Here is a 22,727-nt window from a genome sequence, read left to right on the forward strand (position 1 = left end):
ATTTTGTGCATTAAAAAACAACAGGGCTTATGAGAAAAATAGGGATGGGGCAGAGCACTCAAAAAATGTTGAGTCTGATAAGAAAAACACTAAAAAAAGTTAGAAACCCAATAAAATTGCTAACATGGGTTTAAACATCTTAAATTTCTAATAAATAAATATTGCAATAAATATAGCACTTTACCTTGACTATGGTACCGTGAGAATCACTTAAATTTTAGCTGGGTGGGCGGTGAATTTAACTGACCTGAAAATTCTGAAAGTTTCTGAAAATTTGTTTTTTATATGATTTCAATGAAGGGGAAACACATTTCACCACAATAGCGCAAAAACCCACAATTCCAGTTATCGATATTATCACAAATGCAATAAGATCAGTTTACTACACACTGAAAAATAGATTGTACTAACAGAAAGACCAATAAACAGGGGACTGCAAATTGTTTTTATTGTTTTATGGTAGTGACCTCCAGAAATGTGCTCCTCTGCTCACACTATCCAGCCTCACGAAATTTCTGTTTGAACAGAAAACTGTGAGCTCCCGAAAACATGAGTCAGCCTACAATATCACCTGTTATCATGTGAATACAGAGAATGACAACAGTGTGCCTCTGACCAATACAACTACAGTAAATGGGAAATATAGCTCTCACACATTTGACATTTTTTAAGCTTCTTAAAATTGTACGTATTGCTGCGCAAGTCACTACATTCAGCTTGGTGCTGGGTTTTGCGTTCACCTATGCTACTCGTAAATGAAATCGTGCATGAGCCAACATGAAAATCGCATTATAAACCGCATTATTCCCTAATATATCAGTCGCCTTGGAACAAATTCACGTTGTGAAAATGCACATTATAGCAGAACTGACTGTACTTCCATGATCAAACCTGCATAGTCACAATGGTTTTGCAACATGGTTATATATACTAGTACAGCGGGATCTTACAACCAGTTATTACAACCTTCAAGACATACTATCTTCGATGAACATTTAAAAAGCTGATTGAAGCATTTAACAAGAAAAATGGGCCAACAATTACATTCTGTAATTGTTGGCCTAGAATGATGTCTCTGAATCCAATCTAAGGGGTGTTTGAAAGAAACCCTGAACTCAATTTGTTCACGATTTTGAAAACATTGAAAATCCTGTAGAAAGTGCAAGTGAAACTGGTTGAGATTGCAACTAGGTTTCTCTGGAAGATGTGACTGAATTGTTAAAACTCCCACGAAGAAGATCCTAGCAATGAGGATCTTAGTCAAATGATAGCGTAAGGGATCATTGATGAAGAAGTTAACTCCTCTTGCATTTGCAGTTTACTGACTTATGGAAGCATTTGGACACTGAAAATTTGAGACAGATGACCAAAATTTCAAATGCATTTCGAAGGCTATTTCAGTTATAAAATTACTGGACTTTTATTTCAAGTCAGTCACTTCTCAAACCAAAGCACAGATTTCAGAGTCCTTTCAATCTGCTCCTTCCTGAAACTCACCATCTATTATTTGTTCATCCCCATAAACTTCCTAAGTGATGAAAGTTTTATGAACATGTATGTTTTTCTGAATTTTTTTTTTTTTTTTAAATTTTTTATTTATTTTTATGGTTGTTCTTAGGTTTTTCTTTTAATGTAATAAATGTTTTTAAATGCACTTTTTTGGGTTTTTTTTTTATTTCATGTACAGTATTTTAATGGTGAAAATTGGCATTTTAGTAAAATGCACATTTCACATTGTAAAATACTGCAGCAGCAGCAGCATCATCTAACAGTGTTCTATTTTACAGGCATAACATCAAGTAGCAAGGCCATTTGACATGAATCACAAGAGCCATACATGCTAAGCATGTTTACCAATGTACTATGTGCCTGCAAAAGCAAATGACATATGTCCATGGGATTTTGGGGTTCAACTTAAGACTGCTGCTACTCAGGAACCAATTAGGTTGTAGGAGTGAGGGTCTGATGTATACCAAGCCACAGCAATTGGGAACAAACAAGGAGGAGGCATTCCACAGAAAGCATGAGCCCTTCTGCAAATGGAGAAAAATGGGGCGCTTGTGGATAGAACACATTACAAGAAGAGCAGTTTCTTATATCGAAAAAAAAAAAAAAAAAAACTCGCCACTATTTATTTTTTAACAAGTTATCACATTTCAAAATGAATTCTTGCAAATCAAACTGACTTCACTTAGCGAGATATGTTCAACATTCAAACAACTTTATTCATCCCCTCTAGCTTTTAATGAAGATAAATTTCAGGCTGCACTAGAGCAGCTCTGAACTCACCTTTACAAAAAAAAAAAAAATATCCACCCTGGTAAGGGTTACTAATAATCCTTACCAGGGTGGATTTACTGCACCCACAGTCCTTACTAATAAAGTAAGGACTGTGGGTGCAGATGTATTTCATAATGTTATGATAAAGATCTGCAACTGATTTTGAACTGACCCACTCTTGCAAATCCATCTTCAACAAAATTCTGAAACCACCGCCTTTCCTTCCCTGACTCTTGGAATCATTACATTTATAAGTTTCTGCGATAGTGGCAGAAACACTAATAACTCTCTCAGGTGCTCATTTCTTAAAATTCGGAAACTAATTCCACAAGCATTAACATTGCCACCATGTATCCGACTTGCAATCAACTATGACAAAGAGATTCAGCCCAATCCAGATGTTGCTTATGATCTAGGAAGCTATTAATGCAAAGAAGCAAATTGATGTTATCCTCTTAAATGTCAAATCTAAGGCTTCACACTGAAGAAAATCTTCCACACATGTCAGATCTTCAATCCAGGAGAGACAAGTCAAATTAAATAACCCAAATCTGTCAACTTTTCTGTTAACCACAAAAGTTGACAGATAACAGTAAATGTTCAATAAAAATGTATATAAAATTCATAAATTATATAATTCTTCATATATGATGCTGGTTGTGAAGCCAGCATATGTTCAAGCAAGGAAAAATATGTGAAACTATTTAATCCACTTCTTTCAGAATATTATTAAATAACATGCATACATAACAATAGTTCTCTGTGCAAGTTAGTGTTGACTGCGAACTCTAAATAACTTTTTGTATAGCTGTGAGAGCACTACAGAGTGTGGTCCCCCATGGCAGTCTCATATAGATTGTCCTTAGTTTACTATACGTGCAGCAAGGAGACATCCTCTATTCTTCAACCATTTCTATTTATCCCACTTTTCTTTTACTTTATACAGATAATTTGCTTCACAAATGTCATTGCTGCAGACATTTCAGCTTAGAAATTAGTCAAAGATCACAAGAAAAAGTTGAATGCTACTACACAAGTTTTGGCCAATCGTAATTATATTGAGAAAAGTGAGTGCTTACAAAGACCTTGAATTTCTTTTTGAGATGAGAAGCTCATTTTTAACAGAACTTAAATCCTTTCGCAAGCATATGCACACTGTTTTTTTTTTTTTTTTTTTTATTAATTATTTTTTACAATAGAGTGGACTCTCCATTTAACAGATAAATGGAGTCCACTCTATTGTAAAAAAAATAAATATGCGGAACCAGTTTTTACATATGTTGTTTATTTACACTTTGTAATGCTCCTTTCCTATTGTACAGTAAATTTTAATATTCTTCCCAGAGATGTTTTAATTGGAGGCCATGTGTATCCATGTAGCTACCAACTGTTGACTTTCAAATAACTGGAGATGAGACAACTGTAAGCAGGAGTATAAAAAAAAAAAAAGATTTTTGGGCCAAAACATGTGAAGAAACAAATAAAAAAGCAGTGGGCAAACAGGAGAATTTTTCAGAAAGAGCAGGAGCTTTTTGTATAGTCCACACAACACTATAAATTAAATTTCAAACACATTTTATATTAGTATTAGTAGTGGCAAAAGATGTAAGCATATACAGTATCAGAAGAAAAAAAAACACTTTCCACATCCCCTGTCTTACCCTTATCAGAATAAGAGTAAGGGTATCATCAGCATTTAGCTTACACAATCTATTCAGTCTTAAACACATCAATCAGATATTTTCATGGGTGCCTAGTTTCCAGATGTTACAAAGTGCAGAACTGAAGTCTTTCTTGGCAAGAGCCCTTTTGTTTCCCCTCACCAATCTTGCTCTTTTCTGTACCCATTTTAACAGATTGACATCCATCCTAAACAAAGGTTTCAGACCTGTATGCAGCACTTGAGATGTGGCCTAACCATTGCCTTGATATACATGATTCCTGTATATCAAGGGTGTCAACTTAATCTGTGATGCGATCTACTTTTTTTCCCCTTCAAAATGTGCCGCGATCTACCATCTCAAGAATTTCATTGCACATGGTTAAAAAAGTTAATCAACACACTGAAAAATGTTGTTTATAAATTTTAAAATTAAATACAATTCAGAATTCTTATTTTAAATTCATACGTATTTAAATTTTTAATTTATGTGAAGTCTGTGTCTTCATGTCATCTGCCAAGCTTTCAAAATCAGGGATATACTGTGATAAAGCCAACTGTAAAGAATCTTCTGTATGCAAGTCCGTAAGAGTCAACTTAATCTGTGATGCGATCTACTTTTTTTCCCCTTCAAAATGTGCCGCGATCTACCATCTCAAGAATTTCATTGCACATGGTTAAAAAAGTTAATCAACACATTGAAAAATGTTGTTTATAAATTTTAAAATTAAATACAATTCAGAATTCTTATTTTAAATTCATACGTATTTAAATTTTTAATTTATGTGAAGTCTGTGTCTTCATGTCATCTGCCAAGCTTTCAAAATCAGGGATATACTGTGATAAAGCCAACTGTAAAGAATCTTCTGTATGCAAGTCCGTAAGAGTAGAGCGATTTTTTGTCTTTGTTTGTTTGTTTGTTTCAAATACGAAAAGGCCGATTCACACAGATATGTGGAACCAAAACAGGAATTTAAAAGTTCACTGCATTTTTTTTACATTTGGGTACTTTTCTCAGCAAACATATTTCCAAAAGACTTTTTCTGATGAACTGGCTTTTAGGAAGATATCGTTTCGCAATGTAATAATTTCATTTTCAAGTAATATTTTCTCCATGCGAAAAATCTCAGCAATTTGTTTCATATCTAAGTTGACATTAAATGGATAAGAAATATATTGAACAATGTCTTCAATTGTTTTAAAATCACTGAATCTGGTTTCAAAATCATCCACAATTTTCTCAATTTCAGAAACATATTTCTCGCTATTAAATTCAAAAACAGGATATTTTTGCAAATGATCTTGCATATTTGCAAAATAAATGAATTTTTTTTCCCTTTTAGATCCTTAGCCATTGCCAAAAAAATTTATATTTATAGGCAGAAATACTACTAATCACGTCACCCACATTTTTATTTTTTCATTGTAATTCCAAATTCAGATCAGATCACTTAATTTAATAGTAAAATCTGCCAAAAAAGCCAGATCACACAACCACTCCATATCTTGTAGCTGCTGATAATCATCTCCCTTTTGATCAACAAATTTTTTAATTTCATTCAGCAAATTTAGAAATCTCTGTAGAAACTTACTCCGACTCAGTCACCTCACATCTGGTTCATTTTCATTGATTTGCATTTTGAAAAGTCTCCTTCGAAGAGATTGTCCTCTGATGGAATTCACGATTTTGAAAGCTATGTCCATAACACTTTTAGTATTTAATCTTTTGCTGGCTAACTGTAAAGCAGCATAAAAAATATAATACTGCTGCAGAAGATGCATGCTAGTTCAAGACATTTTTTTTTAGAAATAAATCACCAATCAACTAAAGGTGAAATCATCAAAAAATTTATTCCCGATATCCAACTGGTGTACCAAAACTATCCACCTTGGCTTTCTCCTGGACTTCTCGCTACCTACCTGTTGACTGGCCATAGCACCATAAAACTCAAAAAATTTGGAAATTCATCATCCTTTTGGCACAAATGCGATGACTCCATTAAGATGCCCTGTTATTGCTTTAGCTCCATCTGTTATTGATACGAGCTTAAATAGTGGTAATTTAATTTTTTCAATAAAATTTTTGAATGCATTAAATATATCAAGACCTTTAATTCTTTCTTTTAATGAAACTATATCCAGCAGTTCTTCTCTGGTGGCAGAATCATCAAAAACCATACGAACAAAAACAAGCAATTGAGCTGTACCACTGACGTCTGTAGATTCATCCAGTTGTACAGAAAAGGATGCACAATTAGCAATATGAGCACACAATCTCATTTTTTCGATGCATCGCATCACAGTATTTTGAGATAATTGCAGATCTTGAAGAGCACTTTTAATTTCATTTTTGTTCTTAAAATTTTCAAAAAGTGAATCAGTTATTTAAAAAATGCATCTTTGATCAATTGACCATCAGAAAATGATTTACATTTTTTTGCAAGGAGATGACTCACTTTAAATTATGCTACAGTTACTGCTTTAGATTGTAAATTAGGTGTCACGAAGAAATTTTGTTGTGCAAATAATCTGGATTTAAGTTCTTTTAATTTGTTTTTTCTAAGGTCATCATTCAGCAGAAAATCTGATTGGTATTTACCATGGAGTGCGGTGAAGTGCCTTTCTAAATTTCCTTTTTAGGGTATAGCCATGGAAGCATTGCAAATCAAACAATAACATTTTTCTTTTATCATTGCAAAAAAGTATTCTAGTTCCCACTCAAAATAAAAATGATACATTTTACTCTTTTTCGTAGTATTCATTTTAAATCAAAGGGTATTAAATTAACTTATAAGTACTTAATTAATATTAAGTAAGCTAAATAAGAATTCGACACATATACATGTTCTCCACAACGTAACTGTGTGAATTTTCACTAGACAAGCCTAGCGGCTGCACGACAATAAGAGTAGTCATGTGGTTCAACAGGTTTTAATACGCATATGCAGTGGGGGACATAATAATAATATGAAGAAGGCAATTGAAGTATCATCCATGAAATGTGTTATTACCTTTTAAATATCCATGTTGAGGAGAGGCTAAAAACAATCACTACAATTCATGAGCTGGGATGCATGTCTATTCAAATATTGCATAATAATAACTCCACCAGGCCATAAGGAAGATAGATAAGTGGTATACTCTGCTCAACCTAAGAGAGGAAACCCCTCCCGCCCGGACAGTACAAGAAACGAAGTTAGAAAGGTGGGCAAAGAAGACACTACAATGACCTCCATCAAGATCACATCCACACCATTGCTTCCAATGTATGGCTCATAACGACACATAACGGGATGCTCTTCCCTGAGACTGGAGGATTCATGCTGGCCATCCAAGACCAGGTAATCAACACCAGAAACTACAGAAAATACATCACAAAGGAGCCCGGAATGTCAGATGACACATGTCGACGATGCCACCTGGCCCCAGAAACAATCCAACACATCACCGTGGGGTGGGGTGCAAGGTGACCACCCAGACTGAGTACTCTCATAGACACGACCAGGTCGCCAGGATAATACATCAGAAGCTAGTGAGGAAATACCAGTTGAGCAAAGAAAGTGTATCACACTACAAATACGAACCCCAGGCAGTACTAGAGACCCGAACCCACAAGCTGTACTGGGATCGCGCCATAATAATGGATAAGACCATCCTTCACAACAGACCGGACATAACCCTTGTGGACAAGATGGAAAAGGTTACCTACCTGATTGACATAGCGGTGCCCAACACTAGCAATGTCCAGAAAACCCTTGAGGAAAAAATTAGGAAGTACATGAACCCGAGACATGAGATCAAGATGTAGCATATGCAAGAAGTATCAACCATCCCAATCATCATGTCAATTACCAGTATGGTACCAAAGACTCTACATAGCAGCCTAGCAGCAATAGGTCTCCCAGAGAACACCTACAAGGAACTCCAGAAAGTCGCAATCCTGAACACCTGTAGGATAGTCAGAGATTTCCTCGACTGAGAGTAACACCAAACATTACAACCACCCTCTGCACTTGATATAATACCCGTCATGGAGTGGAACTCCCCAATCAGGGAGAAATAATATAAGAGCAGCAACAACAATAATAATAATAATAACAATGGGAGCCTAGAATAACTGATCTGTACTATCACAGTAACCTGTACACCCAATGCATATAAGACATTCGGATAATAATAATTTTTTTTTTTTGGCTTTCTTATTTTGCATGACCATTTATCTTATATAAATGGTAATGTGAAATTCTGAAAACTACTTTTTATAACTGTGCTATAAGCTATACTGGTGAGGCAAGAAGGCAAATGAAGTTTCATCCATGAAATGTGCTATTACCTTTTAAATATCCATGGTGAGGAGAGGCTAAAAAAAAAATCACTACAACTATTACAATTCATGAACTGGGATGCATGTCTATTTAAACATTGCATCCCCCTTTATAAAGTACACTGCTTAACCTGTTTTCCCTTCTCTATAAACAGCTCTAAGTAATTTAATATGGTCGTGTAGATCATGTATTGAATTACTCAGAGTTGTTTAGAGAGAAAGGAGGGAAGGGAGAGTACAATGTAATTCAATCACTTCTAACTTAAGTATGGTTCACATCCCATTTTATCCTGGTTATCTTGGGTTCTATATAATTACAATATTTCTTACACGTGACTTTCTGGTAGGAAATTACAGTCAATATATTTCACAGTGAAGACTATCATACATTTATTTATAGCTTCACATCACTAACCGCACAGTTGTGCATTCTTTGTGCTAATTCAGGTTCACCTCTGCTATTGTGATAAAATTTTCCCAAAAATAGAGGTCTCCACCATAAAAATATTTTAGAGTTCATAAAGACTATACAGGCAGTTCCTGCTTTACGAGTTCTCCCCCCAAGTATCAACAAAATCAAAAATATGAACATTAATTGCCAAAAATTAATGTTAAACATTCATAAATAGCGCATTTCAAGCCACACTCGTAGCTATACGATACAGTGTATCCCGCTTTACGATATTAATCCGTTCCAGAGACACCATCGTATCATGAAAATATCGTAATGTGAACCCAATAACACATTGCTTTTTGGTAATTCGTTCCATGACCTCGGAAGTTGAAATTTGCACTATATAACTCTCTGAAAGCCTGTTTTTATAGTGTAAATTGTATTAGTTACCAATTCAAATCATCACTACACTTTCATTGTTATCATATGTCCTGTTATAATAACCAATTTTCAATGCCCTTGTGATATTTTTCTAAAACACATTTATGGAGGTCACTACCAAAAAACAATAAAAACTATTTGCACTTGTGGTTTATTGGGCTTTTCTGTCAGTGCAATCATTTTCAAAAATACCGATAGCTGGAATTGGTTTTTAATGTTATGGTATTACGGTGAAATGAGTTCCCCTTCACTGAAATCTTCAATCATATAAAAAACAAATAAATTTTCAGAATCTTCTCTTCAATCCTTTTTTTTTTTTTTTAAGCTTCGCAAACTTGTTACTCCATGCAAATCGCGTTAGTTGCAATTTGTGCACTCAGTTAAAAAATGCTTATGCATGCTACTGAAATTTATAAAGAAAAAAGAAGATTATCTTGGAAACAAACGCCTCATGAAGCATTTCTGAAAAAGACGGACTCCTCGTGCAACAAACCAACAAGTGCCTAGCCAATAATGAGTGATCAACGAGTGTGCATTTAGTCAATGATGATGATGATGATGATGAAGAATAAACATTCTTTAACATTTGTAAATCATAAATAATTTCTTTATTATTATAATTTGCTTGATTTTACAGGCCATGTTTTCATTTCTTTGGATAACTCAATCATTGTTTAAAAAAACTAATTAGCTAACTAATTTCATTGCTGAGAATGTAACCTCTTTTTTTAACATTATGTCTATAGGAAATAAATTCCTGCTTTATGAGTGTGCACTAGGAATGAATTAACTTGTAAAATCGGGAACTACCTATATTGCATTGTTAAAAGCACTTGTGTGTCTTTAGGTGTGTTCATGCACACATGTATGTGCCTATTGTCTTCACCATGTCCATCCATCAGCAAGTAATGACCAGTGAATGAACTTATATGAAATTTTACACTTGGGCCTTTTAAAAATATTTGTTGAGCCATTCCACATTTCATGAAAAACTGACAAATAAAAATCTGGCAATTATTTCTTTTTTCCTTATAATTTATATGTAAAAAAAGAAATTCGTAGATTACATGCAGTTTTAATGCATGTATTGTTAGCTTTTGACAGTCCACATATTGTTATGTACATGGTTCACAGGAACGTGGTCGTCACTTGTGAAGAGATACATATATGTAGAGACAAAAGAGACTTAAAAAAATATAAGAGGAGTGTAATAAATATATACAGTTGTAATTAAACTTAACAGTTAAGTTTGGAGAACATAAAACTATAGAATTTTACTAAGTATTTTATAAAGTTATAATCTTATAGTAATTAATTTATACAGTAAAGGAGATAATTATATTAACTTTTCACTTCTAATAATCACAGAAAAAAGAAAAAAAAAATATTTAATAAAAAAAATTATTTAATAAAAAAAAAAAAAATCAAACATGCTTGCCTGAACTCACTGCATACATAACTAACCTGTTTACTTCATATTTCTGGCATTTTTATTATTTTTCTATTCATAACTATTTTAGTCATTTATTGCATGTACTCATCATATCCCTTTTCTAGATGTTCTGGTCAGCAAACTCAGAATTCACTCATCGCTACAATTTTTCAGAAACCTATAGAAAATTCCCAATCATAGAATCCAACCAGCAAAAAAAAAAAAAAAAAAAAGGGGGGGGGGGGGAGTCATTAGAAGCTGCACTCTGTGTCCTGCACTTCACTTTGGTTAAAAAAAAAAAAAAAAATATCAAGGTAAGTTGTACAGCACTTTTTTTTCTCATTATTATTAGTTAAGATATTATTCTTTGATTTCTGGACAATTTTCTACTAAGTTCTTTAAATGACTGAATACTCACTATTGGAAAAAATGGATATCTGACCTCCCAAATTAAGATCCTCCAACACCCCCATTTTGTACATGCACTGCCATCATTCACAGCTGAGCATCTGACAGGCTAACAGAAAAACGGAGAAATCAGTCTATTTCTCAAGCAGTTCAAACTTTAAATCAATATTTCAAAAAGACTGCAGCAGAGCAATCAAGTTAACCAGAGCCTCGATACAGCAACTTTCCAGTAAATGGAACCGAGTTTAATAAGTCATATAGCCAGTGGCTTAAATGAAGGCATTTGGAAACATAAGAATAACCTGAGGTAGCAGGAGGGATCAATACTTCTGGTATTGCTTCGTTTTTTGTTCAGCCTAGAACAAAACAACTTCAACAGTTAAAATTCTTAAGAATTTTTTTATTTAATTTTAATTTAAAACTAAAATTTTATTGTGGAATTAATTTTAATTCTAATTTTCCATAAAATAAGACAATTCAAAGAAGGCTCCTTCCTCAATTCAAACTAACACAAACAATTTCAAGCAAATTTTAAAAGTTATTCCCAGTGCAACTAAGAATACCTTTCACTTGAACAAAACATATTTCCTAAGATGACAAGACTGACATTTCATACGTTCTGGAACAAACAGCACTTTCTAAAAATCATTTTATGATTGCACATTTATTTTGAAATATAGCCAGTGGCTTAAATCAAAGCATTTGGAAACATAAGAATAACCTGAGGTAGCAGGAGGGATCAATACTTCTGGTATTGCTTTGTTTTTTGTTCAGCCTAGAACAAAACAACAACTTCAATAGTTAAAATTCTTAAGAATTTTTTTTATTTAATTTTAATTTAAAACTAAAATTTTATTGTGGAATTAATTTTTAATTCTAATTTTCCATATAATAAGACAATTCAAAGAAGGCTCCTTCCTCAATTCAAACTAATACCAACAATTTCAAGCAAATTTTAAAAGTTATTCCCAGTGCAACTAAGAATACCTTTCACTTGAACAAAACATATTTCCTAAGATGACAAGACTGACACTTCATATGTTCTGGAACAAACAATACTTTCTAAAAATCATTTTATGATTGCACATTTATTTTGAAAGGGATAGTGTAAGTGATAAATGTGGGAAAAAAAAAAAAAAAAAAAAGTTTAAAAAAAATATAATAAAATAATAATAAAAATAAATAAATAAATAAAATAAAATAAATTACAAAATTGTCAAGCTATCCAATTCGCATGTTGCAACAGGTTTTGCACAATGTTGTTTACACAATCAAACAGGGATTGATTGTTTCAAAAATGACAAATATTGTTATTTTTATTTGTATATTTAAAAATGTAATCAGTTTGTTGATAAGATTAATAACCAAATCAAAATCAAATGAATCTAATGTATAAAAGTATCATAAACTGTACTAATTGTGTTTGTCCTTTTATTAAGACATTTTCTGTATCTTACTGTAATGTAGTCAGTGTAGCCAATAAACTTGCATGCCTTATCTGCTATTATTCATAGATTGGATAGTAACAAAGCAGCACCTTGCTATCACCCTTGTGGAAGGAAGATCAGCACTGAAAATTGTGGTTGATATGTCCACCATGTACATAAAGGTTGGCTTAATATGTTGTTTGTGTTATTAGTCTGTACAGCTAACGTGCCTCGGACTAGTCACGCACCACTTCTGGCAGTGAAAGTTCTCAACAGTGACACTCACTATGTTTCTGGGCTGGAAATGGATTTAGTATTAATATTAGTATTGGATATAGAGGAAATCAGGCTTTTTCTGCACCAGACCAAGTTAAACTGCCTGGGATCAGCCAAGTGCATCACATTTTATGACCAAATTCAACACTGGCTATGCACTACATTTCTGGGAGGAAAAATGGTTTTTCAAAAAAAAAAAAAAAAAAAAATCACCAGAATCCATACTGGTGATGGTCTAATTTAACAAGTTTCAGGGTCAATTTTAAGTTCAAAACCAACTTTGATGATAATTTAAAATTATCATACAGTACTCAAAAACACATATTTCTTTATACAATAATTAAACAAATAATAATAAAACAAAAACCTACCGGAGAACCAAAATTATGACCTATTTCATGTGCTAAGGTAAGTTCAGAAACTTTAGGTGGTACTCGACTATTGTAATTGACAAATGTAATGACTCCTGTATTGAGGCTACGTTTAGTTTGCACTTGTCTTCCAGCTACATTTTCTGTATATGATTTGTATTTTTCACATATTCCTCCAGAGGCACCTAAAGATAGATAATTTATTAACATCCAAGACAATGTACTAAGCATGGATATTACAATCAGAGAAGTTTATTGGTTCATAATATAGTTATCATACCTACTACTGATTCTTTACCTTGATTCTGATTTGCACTGTCATATTTGTAGAAAATTAATTATATTAAAAAAAAAAACAAAAGTTTCTTTAATTGTCTGATTAATGATAATTATCTTTATTTAAATCAGTTACCTGTTATAATCTTATTGATGTTGTTCCTTACATGACTGCTGTTCCTTTATACAATCCAGAGGGGAATACACCAGAAACTGTACATGATTTTTGTTATGAATTAAATGATAAAAATTAATAACCATAAATTGTAATCATTTCAAAGTCACAATTTCACAAAAGTTGCTCCCATTTAATTATCTTTTTATATCTAAAATTATTTCCAAGCAGGCAAAGCAACTGCAATTATGATGACTTCAATGTTTTACTATCACATATATTCGAACTAGAATTTTTTTTTTCTCTCTCTCTAATGTGCAGGTAAAAAGTTAACCTCCTGCAATGCATGTGGAAAAAAATACAGAAGTTCATTATACAACAATCAAAATTTGGGAATAGACTGTGTCGTGCACCAAGGTGGCAAATCATCAGAAACCCACCCTGCAGAATGAAGGCTACCCACAGCAGCAGCATGACAGTTTGAAAATTGTCTTTGTAGGTGGGTGAAGAGGTTTAAAGAGAGGTCTATATCATCCCCAGCCAAAGCAAGCCCAAACTAATATCTGTGCTGAACAGGCTACAAAAATTAAATAGCACAGCTGCCACATTCTGACTAAAAAAGCTGGGGATTTTTTTAAAATCTATTCAATCTAGACTTTGAGCTTGAAATTGAATTTCACTGGCAACACATAGATCTTATACTAAGATACAGCCATAGAATAGTTTAGCATTACATATATTTTTATTAGCCTACCTAGGATTTTTATGTCTGCTGATTTCCGTTTGGAGTAAATGCTAGACACCAACTGATTATAACTGCTTCATTATAACTGCCAGAATCTTCAATACTCTTGAAGATTCTGGCCTACTCTAAAATGCTAAGTCAAGGTTTTGTTTCCAGCAATGGCCCTGCTGTTTAGATTTAAATGTCGAGAGCATTTCCAAAGCTGCGCAAGCAAGAAAAGTTCTGGACACCTGTAGAGACATAATACACAGTAGCAGATATAGTTTAAGTCACTGGTGTACCTAAAAACCAACAAAAACAGAAATTCAAGACAGTGCATTTGCTTTTTACACCTGGTTAAATATTCTCTCACACTCGACCTACTATGAGGAACTTTTCAAAATGTTAAGTTGTTTTGGATCGTGAAATGGATTTGGACATGAGCCAGTGTTACTCACGTCCAAATAGGTCTGAATATATGCGACTAATAACTGCTTCTCGTACTTTTTAAGATATACACCAAAGATATCATTCGTCTTTGATACACACACATATATAATATATATATATATATATAATAAATAAATAAATTTTCTGTTTATACTCTGGGACGACCAAATGGCCAGAGGAGTTCGTATGATAGATTGAATACAAGAAACAGCACCGTATTCAGTAGTCACGGGCTTGAACCCCGGTCACTGAAGGCACATGTAATTAGGCACCTGACCACTAGCCCACGGCGGCCTACCATAATATATATATATATATATATATATCTCAACACCAAGCAAAAATTGTTATTTGAGGTATTTAGCACATATAGCAGATTAAACACATCTTCTATGCCTGATCTATGCATAGAAGATTCTATGTATCCTCTATGCTTGTTTGCTTACAGCACTGGAATTAGAATACAAGGTTAACCCATTTTCTCTATATGGCAGTTATAACTAAAGCAGCAAGGGATTCCAAAAGGAAAGAAGGGGCACAATAGAAGTTAGAGAAGTTAGTAAGTGGAAAAAAGGAGTGAAAGAATTTGTAAGGTCTGAAAGATATTCTGATAAACAAGTAGCTCAATTTGCTACTTGTTTATCGCAATATTTTTATTTCAGAAAGACCAATAATAAACAAAAAATTAGTCCAAACAAGATAAAACCTGCTGCAAACATCAAATTAAGGTCTTATCAGCCCAAATCTGAGGAAAACTGCAAACAGCATCACATCCAGTAGTAGTGTGGCCAGAAAGAAGGAAAAAAAAAAAAAAAAATGTCAACAGTAATGCATAACAGATGTTATAATCAAGCAATACCAGGTACAGAGTTCACAGGAGAAGCAATAGGGCGTTTCATCTAGACTTGTCATCACAGAACAAGTAAATACATGGGCTGTGTTGGGGTAACTAAGAGTAAGAACAGGGCATGTATACTTTGCACATACACCAATGGTAGAAGTATAGTAAATAAATTTGATGAATTTGAAGTGCTGAATAAGGCATCAAAGGCAGATATTGTTGGGATATCAGAGACATGGTGTCACACAAATATAAGCAGTGAAGAATTGAAATTTGGGGAGTACAATGTGTACAGAAAGGATAGACAGGGTAGGAAGGGAAGAAGGGTTATGCTGTTAGACAAGAAACAAACTCTAAGGAAGTGTATCCAGTTGACATGGGTGGACAGTGCAATGTTCAGTCAGTCTGATGTGACACAAACACTACGAAAGTGAGAGCAGGAGTGTGTTATAGGCCTAATGATTCTGATGAGTACAATGAACAATTGTGCAGAGAAATAGTCTGCCAGTAAATCAGAATGTCTTGTAATGGCAGATTTAAACCTTCAGATATTGACAGGAACTTTTGGGTTGATCACCCACACACACTAGCAAAATTTTGTCGATTTATTGGGGGATTGGTTTCTACAGCAGCATGTTCTTGATCTGATTATCACTCCTGATCAGATTATCAGCAGTGATGACTCATGCATTAGGAATTTTCAGTTAACGGAACCACTGGGATTTACTTAAAGATGTAACTACCATCAAGTGTAAAGGGAACGGTTTTGTTTTCGTAAAAGTGACTACAGTGGTCTCAGGCAGTTTTTTAAATGGGAAGCCTTCAAGGAATTAATCTTGGAAGCTATTAGGCTTTTCATATCAAGAAATACTGTTCAAGATTTAGGCCTAAATGGATGTCAGATGAACTAATGAGGCTCGTGACAGAGAAGAAAAATGCATGGGATGCATATAAATTAACAGGTAGTAGTAGTAGTGGCGGCATGTGATACAAGAAAGCATGTGTATGAGCTTATGCAACATCAGCCAAAAAAAAAAAAAAAAAAAACCCACACCATTCCCTCCAAATGCCTATCCAGTTCCTCCTTAAATTAATTCAACCTATCAACTTCCACGACAGAAGGAAGTTTGTTCCAGCAATTAACCACCCGATAGTTAAAGGCAAATTTCTGCACATCTATTCTACATGTCTTTTCTTAATTTGAATTTATGCCCCCTTAGGTTCGTAATCTGAACAAGTGGAAGGATCCCATCAGAATTCAGCGTGGTCAACCCATTCAAGGCCTTATATACCTCAATCAGATCACCGTGCAGGTGCCTAGTCTCCAGCCACTGCAATTTGCAGAACTTAAGCCTCTCTTGATAAGAGGATCCCTTCATTCCCCTCACTTCTCTGTACACGCTCAAGTAAATCTCCATCCTTCCTAAAATGAGGCCTCCAGACCTGTACGCAGTACTCAAGGCGTGGCCTGACCATTGCCTTATACAGAGGGATAATCACCTCTTTTTCCCTGCTAGCAAAATTCCTAAATATCATTGACAAAACCCCATGACCTTCCCTGGCAGCCTGTCTGCATTGCTCAGAAAACTTCATATCTGCCTGCACAATTACTCCCAGGTCGTTTTCATTTTCTACCACTTTAAGTGTAGTACCACACGGTTGGTACATTTCTCTTCTACCCATATGCAGTACTTTGCATTTGTCAAGGTTAAACTTCAGTTGCCACTTCTTAGCCCATCTGCCCAAATTTTCTAGATCCTGTTGCAGTAGCACACTGCCATTACTGTCATTAACAACCCTGCCAACCTTTGTATCATCTGCAAACTTCAATATTAAGCCTGATATACCTTCATCAATATCATTGATAAATATACAAAACAACAGTGGACCCAACACCGAACCCTGTGGGACTCCACTAATAACATTAGTCCACGAAGAGCAGCACCCAATGATTACCACCCCTGTCTTCTCCCACTTAACCATCCTTTTATCCATTGTAGCACCTTACCCTTAATACCATTCTGCTCCAATTTGTACAATAGTCTTTCATGCGCAACAGTGTCAAAAGCTTTCTTGAAATCCAAATAGATGATATCAAAATTATTTTTTGCATCCAGTTCCTTTGTAACCACATCTTAATACCCTATCAAATTTGTCAGACAAGACTTTCCCTTAACAAACCCATGCTGTGTCTGAATTATTGCTGCAGTCCTGTCTAGATGATCCTGCAATGCATCTTTAACCAGCGACTCCATTATTTTACCCGGAACAGAAGTTAAACTAACTGGTCTGTAATTACTCGTGCCACCCTTCGATCCCCCTTTGTGAATTGGGGATACATTTGCACATCTCCAGTCCATGGGAACTATGGCTAAGGGTTTGCTTAGTTGCTTTGCCGCCTCCTTTGATATAACTGGATAGATCCCATCCACCCAGGTGCTTTTCTTATGTTTAACTTCAACAATTTCTCCTCCACTTTGCTCTCAGTTATTAGAAAATCATTAAGTATCCTGCTACAATTTGATAAACTTCTGCCATTTCCAAACCTTAATAACTCCTCGTGTGTTAATGCAGATGCAAAATACTCATTCAGTTTGTTTGCTGTCTGGGCAGGATCATCATAAGTCGATCCATCGATATCAAGTGGACCAATCATATTCATCCCCTTCCTTTTAGAGTTTATATAAGTAAAGAAATCCTTGCTGTTTTTCTTAGCATCTTTTGCCAAGGATATCTCGTAATCTGCCTTCGCCTGCTTAACCTCCTTTGTGACCTGATTACAGACTAGCTTATATCTGCCATAGCCTTCTGAGTCGCTTGATAATTTATATGCATCCCATGCATTTTTTCTTCTCTGTTACGAGTCTCATTAGTTCCTTTGATAACCATTTAGGCCTAAACCTTGAACAGTATTTCTTAACAGGTATGAAACTTTTAGTAGCTTCCACGATTAATTCCTTGAATGCTTCCCACTAAGAGTTTACTGTTGGTAACATCGTCAGTTTATCCCACTGTACAGAATTTAAAAACTTTCTGAGACCACTGTACTCACCTTTAAGGAAGCAAAAACCCTTTCCTTTCCTATGGGAGACTATGGCAAATATCAGCTAGTCAGTAATCAAGTCACAAAGGAGGTGAGGCAAGGGAAGGCTGATTACAAAAAATCCATGGCAAAGGATGTAAAGAAAAAAAGATTTCTTTACTTATGTAACTCCAGAAGGAAGGGGATGAATCAGATTGGGCCACCTGATGGTGGTTCACTGTTGATGATCCTGCACAGATAGCTCACAAACTGAATAAGTATTTTTTATTTCTGTAAGAATTGGGAGGACACATGAGGAATTCTGTAAGGAATGGGAGGACAGAAGTTTACTACCGTAGCCTAGTGGTCAGGCACGCGGTTGCATAAGTACACGTGCCTTGAGTGACTAGGGTTCAAGCCAGTGACTGCTGAATACGGCGCTGTTTCTTGTATTCTGTCTATCTTGTGAACTCCTCTGACCGTTTGGTCACCCCAGAGTATAAACAGAAAATTTATTTATTTATTAAACTCTAACAGGGAGCTAAATGATTTTGTAATAACGAAGAGCAAAGTGGAGGAGAAATTGTTGAAGTTAAAAAAGGCACCCGGGGCAGATGGAATCTATCCAATTATATTGAAGGAGGCAGCGAGGGAAGTAAGCAAACCCTTAGCCATAATTATGACAGCAGCCTTAGATTCAGGGGAGGTCCCCATGGACTGGAGATGTGCAAATGTATCCCCAATACACAAAGGGTGTTCAAAGGGTGACAATTAATTATAGACCTGTTAGTTTAGCTTCTGTTCCAGGGAAATTAATGTAGGCACTGGTAAAAGAAGCACTGTAGGATCAGTTATAATTCAGACACAGCATGGGTTTGTAAAGGGGAAATGAAGGCTTGTCTGACAAATTGGATTGGATACTATGATGTGGTCACAAAGGAACTGATGCAAAAAATAATTTTGATATTATATACTTGGATTTCAGGAAAGCTTTTGATACTGTTGCACACGGAAGATTGCTGTACAAATTGGAGCCATATGGCATTAAGGACAAGTTGCTGCAATGGAAAAAGGGATGGTTGAGTGGGAGACGGCGGAGTGTGGTAATAAATGGACACTTCTCTACGTGGACTAATGTTATTAGTAGACTCTCCAAGGGTTTAGTGCTGGGCCAATAGTTGTTTTGTGTATTTATTAATGATACTGATAAAGGTATATAAGGCTTAGCGTCCAAGTTTGCAGATGATACAAAGGTTGGCAGGGTTGTTAATGACAGTAAAGACAGTATGCTTCTGCAACTGGATCTAGAAAAGTTAGGGAGATGGGCTGACTAGTGGTAACTGAAGTTTAATAGTGATAAATACAATCATAACAGCCTAACCAGGTTGTTATGATTGTATTATCTATACAGCACTTCAAACCTCCAGACTTAAAGCAAACAGGTTAATAAGTAAAAAATTTGGTTGCAAAGTGCAAATAGTACAAATCTGAAAAAACATAAAAAATATACCATGGAGGGTAATTACAACAATGTAGTATGTATTACATATTAATTATGGAAGTTATATATAATAGATTAAGTTCAGATTAGCTTGATTATTATGAAAATTGTAGTAGAGTATATCACATTAAAGGCAAATACTAGTAAAATGAGAAGAATGAAGTGAATGCATGCGTAGTTTTGGGTTCGAGAGTAGCCTGTGCGGCCGCAGCTATTTTGCGACTCCTGGAGAAGAGAAGTTTTTTTCTGTTTTATTAGCTTAAATTGGCATATTTACTTATTTTCTAGAGTAGTTTTATATTCCTAGTTATGATACTTAGTTTAAAGTTTAACTTGATAGAGATTTTGTGGGTATTACTTAGTATCGGTAACGATATCAAATCCACGTGTTACAAATTGCAACTCCGTTGAAAGAGAGGTTTTTAACCGTATTTAGCCGATTTATTAACCAATTGTTATATCAAATTATTATCTATAAGTAGCTATAGACCTAGTCAGGATCCTTAGTTTATTCTAAATTGAGACAGCAAGATTTGGAAGTTAATCAATATTTAAGAGTCCGTAGAAGTACCGTTCGTAATTACTGCCATTGTAACAAGATACAGCATATCCGGAATTCGATAGCATTAGCTTTGTATAGTATAGTGCATAATATAATATTGTCAATTAATCAGTAAATCTATTAATCTTGTTAAACTTCATTGTGAATTAAACTGTACTTTTAACTATATATATATAACGACTTAGAGTACAAATGTAACAAATAATTAATACATAACTTGATACAGAAGTTATATAAAGGGAACTCGTAGATAACACTCGATACTGAAAAATAAATATAGCATTATAACTGTGTTAGGATACAAGTTTAAGGTTTTAATTTTGTTCTGAAATTGTAATTTTATTGACATTAAATCGAAATCATGACTCAGACCAGAGCAGCAAAGCAAAAGGCTCAAGCTAATGAGAGTGCTGTGGCTCAGGGGAGAACTGAGGGGGGCAGTTGCCCTCTGAATCACAGCCTTTTAAGATGCACTGTTTGCTTGATGTTTGCGGAGCAATCGGGTACAGGACATGATACTGCCATGGGGATATCTTTGTGTGTGCACGATGCAAGGAGTGCAAGGAAATTAGGCGACAACTCAGCGTTGTTATGAGCCTATATGAGACCTTGAAGGACAGGGTGGATGCCCTCGAAGGAAATAAATTGAAGGGGCCCATCAAGCTCTCAGCTGCCCACATCGACGCCAGAGCTTGCACTTGGTCACCTTGCAACACAGAGGCAGTCCCCAAGGCAGAATGCGCTGGTCCTACAGGAACTAGTAGTTGTTGGTGACTCTATTGTCAGGGAAACGGGGAACATGCTTTGTAAAAAGGATAGGTGAAACAGGACCAAGGTATGTCTGCCAGGGGCAAAGGTTGATGACGTTGTAGAGCGGATATCATCTTTTAAGGGCACAAAAGGTGATATAGTTGTACACGCTGGCACTAATGATATTAAGAGTAGGAGACCAGCGGAATTACTTAACAAGTACAGGTCACTGTTGAAAAAAAGCTGTGAAGTAGGGTTGAATTTGAAAGTGTCTGCAATTCTGCCCAGACATGATAGGAGGGAGTATATGATGAGAGCCTTGTTGATTAATTCGGCCCTGGAAAGATTGTGCAAGGCTCAAGGGGTAGAATTTTTTTCAGCCTGGACTGTACTTGTTAACAGGAGAGATTGCTTCAACAGGGATGGGATACACTTAAATAGAAAGGGTGCAAGAATATTTGCTGATGCTATCGAGGCAGGTCGGAAAACTGTTAGCTTGGGGGGGGGGGGGGGGGCAAAGACTAATAGATTAACAGTAGCCACTGGCATAGGTGAAAGAGATTCTTGCACTGTTTCTATTGGAATGAGCAGAAGCCTGAAAAACAAGATGCAGGATATTTCAGAGACTGCTGGAAGTCATTGTGGTACAAGTAAATACATGGGTTGCATTAGGGTAGCTAAGAATAGAAACAGGTCCATGTATACTTGCATGTACACCAATGCTAGGAGTTTAGTAAACAAATTTGATGAATTTGAGGTATTGCTCAAAACATCAAAGGCAGATATTGTTGGGATATCAGAGACGTTGTGTCGCACAGATATAAGGAATGCAGAACTGGAATTTGGGGAGTACAACGTCTACAGAAAGGATAGACAGGATAGGAAGGGAGGAGGGGTTATGCTATTAGTTAAGAAACACATAAAATCCAAGTAAGTGAAGCCCGTCGACATCGCTGGACAGTGCAGTGTCGAGGCAGTCTGGTGTGACATAAGCATAGGTAAATCAAAATTGAGAGTAGGAGTGCACTATAGGCCTAATGACTCTGATGAGTATAATAAGATACTGTACAGGGAAACAGAATGGGCCAGTAAATCAGAGAGTCTTATAATGGGGGATTTTAATTTTCCAGATATTGACTGGAATTTGTGGGTTGGTCACTCACACACTAGCAAGGCTTTTGTGGATTTATTGGATGATTGTTTTCTACACCAGCATGTTTGGGAGGCAACTAGAGGGAGTAATACTCTTGATCTGATTATCAATAGTGATTCTTCATGCATTAAGAATCTGCAGATAAAGGAACCACTAGGTGGCAGTGATCACAGTGTGCTGAAGTGGGATTTACTCAAGGAGGTAACGACCATCAGAGGTAAAGGGAAGGGTTTTTGCTTTCGTAAAGGCGACTATGATGGTCTGAGACAGTATTTAAATTCTATACAGTGGGACCAACTGATGATGTTACCAACAGCAAA

General features: G+C 35.3%; 1 protein-coding gene across 2 annotated transcripts in view; it reads right to left on the reverse strand.

The window, feature by feature from the left end:
• Positions 1-22,727, reverse strand: part of kuz (zinc-dependent metalloprotease kuz) — a 265,140-nt gene that overhangs the window by 90,285 nt on the left and 152,128 nt on the right. For both annotated transcript variants that reach the window (XM_090389623.1, XM_090389622.1), the window contains one exon: positions 13,014-13,198. In XM_090389623.1, coding sequence (XP_090245749.1) covers positions 13,014-13,198 — 185 coding nt within the window. The remainder of the gene's footprint in view (positions 1-13,013; positions 13,199-22,727) is intronic.

The sequence above is a fragment of the Mastigoproctus giganteus genome, chromosome 2 (assembly GCF_048544385.1).
Source record: "Mastigoproctus giganteus isolate SK-2022 chromosome 2, ASM4854438v1, whole genome shotgun sequence".
In the NCBI taxonomy this organism is placed as follows: domain Eukaryota; kingdom Metazoa; phylum Arthropoda; class Arachnida; order Uropygi; family Thelyphonidae; genus Mastigoproctus; species Mastigoproctus giganteus.